This window comes from Gossypium raimondii, chromosome 6 (assembly GCF_025698545.1).
Source record: "Gossypium raimondii isolate GPD5lz chromosome 6, ASM2569854v1, whole genome shotgun sequence".
Taxonomy (NCBI): domain Eukaryota; kingdom Viridiplantae; phylum Streptophyta; class Magnoliopsida; order Malvales; family Malvaceae; genus Gossypium; species Gossypium raimondii.
Genome location: NC_068570.1, coordinates 17408945 through 17419302, shown reverse-complemented (window position 1 = coordinate 17419302; position 10358 = coordinate 17408945). Strand labels below are relative to the sequence as shown.

At 32.0% G+C, this 10358-nt stretch overlaps 1 protein-coding gene across 1 annotated transcript; it reads right to left on the bottom strand.

The window, feature by feature from the left end:
* Nucleotides 1-822: 822 nt before the first annotated feature.
* LOC105773731 (mitochondrial carrier protein CoAc1) lies at nt 823-4670 on the bottom strand. Its single transcript, XM_012595827.2, has 7 exons — nt 3776-4670; nt 2918-3003; nt 2626-2833; nt 2206-2338; nt 1762-1946; nt 1318-1449; nt 823-1130 (listed from the first exon to the last, which is right to left on the bottom strand). The coding sequence occupies exons 1-7, from the start codon at nt 3965-3967 to the stop codon at nt 1029-1031; spliced, it is 1038 nt and encodes a 345-aa protein (XP_012451281.1). The 5' UTR covers nt 3968-4670; the 3' UTR covers nt 823-1028.
* Between the last annotated feature and the right edge of the window lie 5688 nt (nt 4671-10358).

The window sequence follows — 10358 nt, the reverse complement described above, 5'->3', positions numbered from 1 at the left end:
ATATCAAACATGTTCATCAGATTAAAACCTGTGATATTAGAATTTGAGAAGAAAATAAAAAACCACAGAAATGGAATCAAGGATTTCACCTGAAGCTCACAAAACCTGCAAAGAATGCAACTTGTGAAACTAGGAAAGAGAGCATATAAATAGGCAAGCAGTTTGAACTACCAAAGGAACTGCCATTACATGGAAAGGTATATGAAAAAGGACAACGTTGAAACAATTGAAACTTGGCAAGTCATGCATAGAGTTATCTACACATTTCACTGAAAGAGCTGAGCTGGGAGGAGAAAAGTGAATTTAGTGAGGTTTAAGGGACCTTCAAAGATGTTTATGAGAACACAATTAAGAAGCAACAGTTCGAAGAAAGCATGTTTTATGAGAAAGAGACTAATTATTCTACATGAAACTGCAGAACAAGTTGTGGATGGTGGGGATGGTGGGGGACTACAATTGTAATATATTTGTACTGTTGTCGATGGAACTTCGTTTTCGGCCACGCTAGTACACAATGGATTCTTAATCTATTATAATTACTCATAGACGTTTTCATGATTTCATCAATCTACACTCATTTTTTGGTCAAAACCATTGGGATTCTTATGAGAATTCTTTTATTTGATACTTGATGGGGCTGGAAGAGATAGTTTTAGGTTGTAAATTTAGGTTTTATTAATTAGTTATACTTTCAGAATTTCTTGCTCTTCATCTTTTAAGAAGATAAGTCAATCATGTCTTTGAATTTGTTTGTTTCATTAATGTCACAGCAACCCATCGGTGACTCTAATTGTGATGCAAGAACTGTACTCCAGCCAACCATAATGAAAATCCAAGCATGTATTTTTTTGAGAAACAAGGTATTTTATATGCATCCCACAATAAAACATAACAATCACAATAGAAAAAAAGAATCACAATGAGTTGAGGAAACTAGTTTTTGGTTGCTAAACTTTTCTTAGTTCATATAATGCTACCACCAAGTTCTTTCGGATTTTGGTTGCAACCCATTGCAAATCCATCTCTGTTTATCCAGATGATTCTGCCTGTAGTTTCTGTCGGGGTGGAATCCGAAGCCAAACCTTCATCATGTCATATGCCGCGAATCCAACTGCCACTGAAGGAACAATCTGACAACCAAATTGTAACACACAATTAGCAACTGAAATTGGCAATTACGTAAAAAAAGCTCAAACTGAACTGTAGACAACTCTCCATCTGTATCCTACAAGTACTAAGGTTTATTGTTTCTCAACAGGTACGGGGATAAAACTAGAAGCTATGTTTAATATTATTGTTGAGTACTACATAAAATACCTTAATGTAATTTATGCTCAAGCCTGCAAACAATTGTCTCCATCCTTGATTACGGACAATACTAGTAAGCCCTTCGTATGTGTTCCCATATCTTGCATCGCCTTGAATTGTTGAACACTGAAGAGTTCCAACCTGTAGGGCAACATTTCCAAAAATTACATTCCTGGATGCGTCAATCATGTTGACATTATCAAGTTGACACTATGGCAAATATATTGGGCTGAATCAGACGACTTCAAGACCAGTTTATTTAACCAGGTTTTTTTCACACACACACAGAGTACTTAGCACAGTACACATGTACCTCAAAACATTTAGAACATCCCAAAATGGATTCCATGCTAATAATAACACATGAACGAGACAACAAAATGCCAATTTTTTAACAAAATAGAGAATAGCCATTACACTTCCTAGAAAGTAACAGTTGGTATTGTACAATACCTGCATCTGTCTCCTTACAACATCTAATGGGTACGTGAAAGTCTGCCCAAGTAATCCAGCCACTGCTCCACAAGAAAGATTCATCACAATGGACTTTCGGTGCTCTTCCGGAACACGTGTCTTTATTTCCTCATAGATGTAGAACTTTAAACCAGCGTAAGGGAGGATCCCAGCCAGTGTTGGACCTATGTAAGAAAAAAGTTTCATCAAGTCCAGGCACATCTAGCGAGAAAGTACGAGCAAAATGAAGCAACTACATTAAAAGAATTTCAAGATTGCATGTTGAACTAATGAAAATCTCTATTATCATGGAAAACTGACTTTTGACAGGAAAATAGCTACGAACATGCCATTATGAGAATAATGCAAAGAACTAGGAGCCATTGTCAAATCTATTTATTCTTAAGTTGTAACAAGAAGCATTAAAAACAACAGCCTACATACCTACACCTCGATATAATCCACGAATTCCCCCATCCCTGTAAACACGTGTCAGTACATCTGTTACGCCACTATATGCAGGTCGAGGATATAAACTTTTCATACCAGAACCGAATTTAGATCTAGTGTCACCAACCTGTTAAATCATAAAAATTAATGAGAAAATTAGAGTAAAGAACATTCATTTCTTTTATTCATTCCGATTTATCCAAGGAGGCAGGGAATGGTTGCATTTGTTCCAAAAGAATAAACTCTTTGCTGCCACAGGTCTACTACAAAAAATCTTCCTTAATAGATTTGATTAAACTAGTGTAAAGGATAGATTAATTTATTGTAAATATCAGCAAGCCAGATCAAACTCACTTTCAAAAACTGATTTGAACAATATTTATGATAAACTACGGTATTCTTATGAGAACTTACCTGATAGGCAAGTTTAGCACGAGCCAAGTCCAAGGGATAAGTGCACAACACTGCCGTTCCTCCAGAAGCAGAACCAGCTAAAAGATCTACAACAGGTCCTGATCCCAAGAAAGAATAGTTATCTAACATCCAACCTCGGTACTGCTCATAAGTCATGAAATGCAAGGCTGCATAAGGAATGATCCGAATAACACTGGCTCCGTTTCCTCTGCGGGTATAAACAGTCATGAATTAGTCTAGGTTTTGTGGGAGGGCAGAGAGAGGAAAATGGTGAAATAATCTGTGAACTTACTTATAAAACCCCATAACACCTTCATGCTTTAGTACCTTCCTTAAGGATTGATACACCCCAAGAGATTGGAAACCATCAGTCCTTGTCTGCACGATAAAGAATCATATTAAAAAATGTGAGTAGTAATGTGCATGAAGCAGAAAATACTGGTAGAGGGATGAAAAGGGAAACAAAGTAAACATATCTTGACAAACATCCAACTCCAGAGTAACATGATAGGGATGGCAAAACCGAACCACCCATTGAATTTCAGACCAACCCATCCCGAATGGAGAGGGTTTTTACTTGAAGACTAGAGGTGGGGCAAGACAGTTTTTTTCTCGATAGGCAGGTATGAAGCATTTCTGGTATTTGCATGGCCCGCTCTATCCCAATATTTTAAAATAATATTTAAACTTTTAAAAGTATAAAAAAGTAAATGATATATGTGTTAAATGCAAAGCATTATGAGAAATAACTAATAAATATCAAATGAGATGAAGCGGAATGGTTATGGATGTTGGTAGTGGTTTTTAAATTTTAACATCCATGGCGGAGCGAGGCAAATCATGCTAATGATTGAGTGGCAGTAGATTTGGCAATATCTATCTTTTACCATCCGTAGTAACATATCATACAACTAACCCTTAACACCATTGTAACCAAAACCCATTTTGCAGGAAAAATCCATCAGCCAAAATCATCACTTGATTATAAGAGGACTACTCAAAAATTAGAAAGTAACAACTTTACAAAACCTAAAAGCAAGCAAAACATGTGAGCATTGCAAAATGCTAAAATTAGAAACACCAATTTCGGGTTAGCATCTATGACTGATGTTAATATATACAAGCAACACGGAAATATCAGGTAGCTCACCTGCAAGAGTATTTTAATCCGTTCTAAAGGTGCAATGGTAGTTTTAGCAAAAGCTCCAGCAGCACCACCAGCTATTAGCTCTTTGACATAAACAGGCAAAGAATCAATGAAGGAAACCTCAGCCCGTGCACTTGAACCATCAACAAGCCCCGCCATATTTGTTGTCAATGTGGAGCCTTGAGGAGAACCCATCTCCAAACAATCCAAACCCAATGTCTCAAACCAAATAATATCACCAATATCTTCCTCAATTCAACGAATCTGTCAAATTCCAAATTACCCACCTTGAAGCTTGAAGAACTCTCTATCCCATCTATCTCTTGGGATACAAAACGAAAACGATTTCTTTTCAAAGGGTAGTAGGAGTTTCAATGGCCTGAGAACATCCAAATCAAAGCCAGACAGGTTCACAAGCCGATCCTTTCCTTCAACAGAAACAAGATACATCCAAAGATAAAAAAAAAAAAAAAATTCAGCTATAAAATACTTCTCCCATGAGATCCATACGATAAAAAGCTTCAATACCCTCAATCTAGATTTATGAAAAAGTCGCCTTTAAAGCACCCAAAGGCCAAAGCCACCACTTTAACCCTCAATTACTCAAAACCAATCACTTCCGATGTGGGATTAATCCAAAGGCGGTTTAGAAAATAAAAAATCCCAGAAATTATACATATCAGGAAAAAGAGTTAAATCAAAGGAGAAAAAGCATGTAAATATATATTGGGTAAAAACAAGAATCCAAAAACACCAATTCTCCTACGATGTTTCCTTATTGGGTTTTTCTATTTCTTCCTCTTTGTTTTCAAAATCTCGAGTTTATTTCTTTTTGAAAGCTTCAAAGTTCAAAGGGGCTGTTTTTTTTATTTTTTGGGGTTGCAACTTTGAATGGGAACAAGTCCTACGTGGTTTGACTGTAAAGTTGCATTAAGGTCGGTGGATTTGATGGCTTAATTTACGGCTCAATCTCCTAGGAATTAGTAGAAACAGATCAACCTAATACAACAGCAACCATTTTACTCCTTATTTTGATGAAACTAATAATTAATAATATCGCAATTGAAATTTTTTAAATATACGAAACAAAAACTTTAAAAAGAAATATAAATAAACTTGACGTACTTGGTGAATTTAGATAGATAATTGAGTGTGGTACGATGCGATATATTTAGTGTATTATTGTCATTATTATTTTTATACTAATTATAAATAAATATATTGTCCGTCCAAATTCATTGAAAAAATTATTATGGATGATTTAAAACTGTGTTAGAAATTAATTCAGAATGAATTTCTACTAACAAAGACAATTCTTATTCCTTTTAACTCTTTATCATTAAAAATGTATTAGGATAATCTCATCTAAACAAAATAATAATTATATCTACTTTACCAATTGAGTCACATTAATTTCATAAATGATTGATATATGAATTCTTTTATATAATTTAATAAATGAATTAATAATCACCGTATTTATACTTTTTTTCTAATTTTCATGTCAATTTTCTATATGAAATTATCTATTTGCTAATTAAATGGTAATTTATTTAATTTACAGTAAAAGCCTATCAATCTTGAAAAATAATTTAGAGAATAAAATAATTTTAAAAGTAATGAAAATAAAAAATTGAGAAACAATTGATAATAAAATAACTTCTTATTCGGATAGAAAGAACCATTATTTTAATATTTAACATTTACAATTATGTAAATACTATTGAGTAGACATCTCAAATAATAATGAAAATAATACCTGGTGATGGAAACAAAACTAATTAAATAATGCTAAAATATGGTTTTTTAATAATTCTTTAGATGTTATTTTGAATGAAAATAACTTGCTAATTCATATATTTGTAGTTGTAAATATTAGTTTTAATTGGTATATAACTATAACACTAATTAAGTGAGAATTAATCTAAAATAATAAGAGTGGTTTAATATGGATCCATGGTCTAATTAAATGATAATAAATATTACATTGATAATGAAAATATTATTAATAAATAAATAAATTTATAGATTACCAATATATTGATATTATCTTCTTATATATATAATTTTAATCTCACACATTTAATTTTTATTAATTATAACATTATTAATTATTACAAAATTATATTTATTTAAATAAAAACTTTTATTATTTTCAATTTATCCAGTTATATTTAATAATTTTATAGATTTATAATTTTATTAATTAATAATATATTATGTAATTTTTAAGTAGAAGTTTTAAAAATACAACAAACTTAATTAATTTCACATTAATATACTATCATATTAATTAATATTACTTTTATTATTATCACATTAAAATATTAATAAATTATTATTCTAATTTAAAATAAGATTATTCTCGTCCGTTTTGGTTTATATAATTTTTTTGTATTTGTTATGTAAATAGTAAGGATAGTAAGTTTTTTTTTTTGTATGCAGTTAAATGACAAAAGAAACATGATAATTTGTTGGAGAAAAAGTGATGGTGATTTTGACTTCTTTTTGGTTAAATACAAATCATTAGAAGTAAAGCAGCAAAACAAAAGGGATTGCGGAGGGAGCTCACCCAATCTATCCTGGCTATCCAAACGGTCACGCTATTATAACACCCAGGGTGGGTTTGGATGGGCGATTGGGTGCGGTGCGGTGCGTTTAAATTACTTTTTGTGTCACGCTACAGTATCGCTATAGTATCTAATCTCACCGCCACCGTTGTTTTTATACTAACCGTAGATAAACGCACCGCTCATCCAAACTCACTCCCAAAAATACGACAAAAAGACCCCACCACTGATCCAACAGAACTTTGGATATCCATCCACATATTAAGCTTGCCTTCCCCAAATTAGATCACCATTATCAGATTCAAACATAACTTCACAACGTTATGGCTCTCCCCACCCTAGCAAAAGGAGCAAAAACTTGTGCACTAACCTGCCACTGCTGCAATTCCAGAGCAACCAGTGCCAGTAAATAAGATGCATTGTAGTTCACTTTGACCATTGAAACATGAGTTTTCCAAAGTTCTACTGTCATCAAATCTTGATACAATAATTATACCAATGAACTGAATGTTCACCGTTTTTATTATAAATCCAAACAATAGAATCTTCAATGTGTGAGAGCCCAATCCAACTCGCTTTCATGAGTTTAGCCTCTAATTTAATGAACCATTAGTCCACTTCAAAGTTATCTCATTCCGAATATCATTACAAAACGTAACGTGTTAAGCTAAAACTATTATGCGTTAAAATAATGACATCATATACTATGTTATAATTGTTTTTCTTTAATTAATTTAAATCAATTAAAATATAAATAACAAAAATTTATATTGTCACTAATTAAATTAAAATAATTAAGTGATAATATTAAATGATTACTTTTATCCTTAATTAATTAAATTAATAAGTGATAAATAATAAATAAAAGAATTTAAGCTTTGTGAACCATTTCATCTAAAAAAGTTACATTCCACACAAGAACTTCTTTTACTTGAAAAACTAGAACTATAAAAGGGGTTACTTCCAAGTCATTCTACACACATTCATAAGCTGAAGAAATTCAGAAATTCTTTGAAGAAATCTTGACAAACACCATATCAATTCTGAAGAAAAGTTGCCTTCTAATCTAGTTCAACCGCAAATGAGTCAAAAGTCATTGCTAAAAAAAGCCACCTTTCGATCTGGTTCAATTGAAAAAAAGGAGATTTAAAAGCGTTTCAAGATCAAGTAATCATGGTACTTGAAACAAATTGCATCCTTCTAAGATCAAGTTTAAACGACCCTTGGATTGAAACTTGTTATAGAATTATAATAAAATATATCATAACCCGACCAGAAGTTCGACCCACTCTGTTAGCCCGATATCCGACCCGAAAACCCCCTCAAATGCATTTCCAACAACACTCTTTGGGGGGTCTGCTCTCCAAAAAAATCCACTTCTTTTCTCCTCCTTCTCCACTCTCATTAATATTGTGTATCAACTGTTGTAACAGTCCATTTTTCAGTGGTGTCGAAAACAGTGGTTTCGAGGCCACAAATCCGACAAGTTAATATTTACAAGTCAATTATGGTTTTAAAAAGGTTTTTGATATGATAATTTATGTTATATGAATGATTAATTAAGTTCAAGTGGTAAGACCCTAAGGTCAAGGGGTTTCTATAAACCAAGCCATAAATATTTTTATAAATATTTACAGAGTGTTATTAAGGTTGTATTAAAGTTTTGTTAAGAGATTTTAATGTTTCGATAGTTAATTAAGCAAAAAGACTAAATCGTAAAAGTTAAAAAGTCAATCACTATTAATTTAAATGTGTTAATTGATTAAGGAATTATAATTAGATAGCCTTATTGGATAAATAAACCATCCTTAAAATAGTGGGATGGTTTAATGCTTTAATTCTTTAATTTCTTTTAAGTTTTAATGTTTATTATATTATTATATTATGAAAATAATGAATAAAAGGTTAAAAAAAAAAAACATAAAAACAAAAGGTATTTTTCTTCTTTCCCACCGAATGTCACCATGGAAATGGAAATTGAAAAGATTCAAGCTTCGGTTCTTCTATGGATGATGCATGGTAAGCCATTTTTCATCCATTTCTAATAATTTTTATATTTTGAGATTGTCGCAACTAGGTCCAGCTAGCATGTATCTTCGTTTTTGAAACTGTTAAAGATTTTGAATGTTTCAATTGATAAATATTTGTGATTTTAGATGTTAATTGATTGATTTAAAGTATTAGTTGTTATTTATAAGTATTTTATTAAATGATTTTGATGAATGTACCGATTAGGGACTAAATTGTTGAAATAGTAATAGTTCAAGGACTTGATATGAAATTGTTGCAAAAATGGGCTGAAATGGATGATATTGACATTTGGCTGGTATAAATTTTCAATAAAATTGGTATATTTTCATGCTTAGGACATAGTGACTAAATTGAATAAAATGAAAAGTTGAGGGTAATTTTGTAAAATGTTAAAAGGACTAAATTTCATAAAATAAAGTGTTTTTCTATCTAAATTTTTAATTTAGTAAAATTATTAATTTAGATCAAGAACGAGTGGAAAATCGAGAAGAAGGGAAAATTACCAAATAGCCCTTTTAATTTGTCATTTTTACAATTTAGCCAGGTAAGTTCGTATGAACTATAATCACTTAAATGTTGATTAAATTGAATGTTTAATGTGGTGTTCTAATGTAAATGAATCAACATATATATTTTATATATTATTATGCAATTTATCATATAAAGAAACGATGGAAATCCAACGACGTACGACGACTATCGAGCCCCATTTGGACCTTAGGAATTCTTAGGATACAAATGACATGTTATTAGGGTTTTCGTGTTTTGGGTGCTGGTCTTGAATGTCCTACCGATGGTTGAGGTCTTGCATTTGTTGCGATATTCCACAATTCGCGTGAGCAGCATCGTGTAGCTTACATTCTGAACCACGGCTCGTGTGAGGAAGCCCATTTCACATATTGTGTGAGAAATGATGTAAAGGAAAGGAAAAGTTACGATTATATGTTTAGCACACTTCGTGTGAACTATCCCGCGTATCTGATGATATTCTAAACAGTTCAACGGGCATGAAAAGGAAGGAACAGTAAGCATCCAAATGACTTATATCATGAAAACTATAAAAAGGAATGAAAAGAAAATGTTGAATGAAATGATGTCTATGTTCATGAAATTGATGATTTCAAGTGAGATTATTCATGTTTAACGACTTATCTCATGTTATTTCAAGTGTGTTGACACCATTTTTTTGATGAAAACGGGGTCGACTTGGGTTTTGAAAAATGAAAATGAAAGTGGGAGTCGCCACAAATCTTTTTTTGATGATGTGCGATCGGGTCACCTCGTAAAAGTGGTTGTTTTTAATAAACGGTTTGATTTTATTAAAACAACGATTTTGGTCCACGAAATTCAGAAAACGGGTTCGAGAGTCGGTTACGTACGAGGAAGGATGAGCACCCTCGTAACGCCCAAAATTGGTACCTAGTTGATTAGTTAATGTCTTAATGTCGAAAATTGATAACTTTGAAGAATTTTAAAAAATACGATCCTTGTATTAAAATGTTGAAAATTTTTGGGAAAAGAAGCATATTTCATGTTAATCGAAAAAAAAGCATCATATCCAGTAAGTTAGGACACAATGTCTCAAATTCCCGATACATGAATAAATGTCAAAAATTTACTTATTTAAAGATATTTAACTATCTCGGATTTAGAAGATGGGGTCATGCCCAGTAAGTTAGGACACTATCTTTTCTTAATTCCCGAGATCGTTTAAAACCTGAGTTTGAAAAGATTAGCGTATTTAGATTTATTGTGAAAATCGAAACCTAGTAAGTTAGGGTACGACCTTCTCGCATCTAAACACGAAATGCCATTTATTTAAAACAAGTTTGGATATGTCGAGTAAAATAAAACACGAAGTCGTAGTAAAGAATGCGAAAACAAATTACATTATTATTATGCATGGCAGAACCATAATGAATATGAAAGTATAAAAATGATACGAGCAATAGCACAATAAAAATAAATAAAAGGTCAAATCTACA

Bases quoted from the DNA above. Each gene is read 5' to 3' on its own strand.
- LOC105773731 (XM_012595827.2), bottom strand. From the start codon at position 3,967: ATGGGTTCTCCTCAAGGCTCCACATTGACAACAAATATGGCGGGGCTT. The intron at 3,004-3,775 runs GTGAGCTACCTG...TTTATCGTGCAG, and splicing joins GGATTAAAATACTCTTGCAG to ACAAGGACTGATGGTTTCCA. The intron at 1,131-1,317 runs GTATTTTATGTA...TTTGGTTGTCAG, and splicing joins TGAGCATAAATTACATTAAG to ATTGTTCCTTCAGTGGCAGT.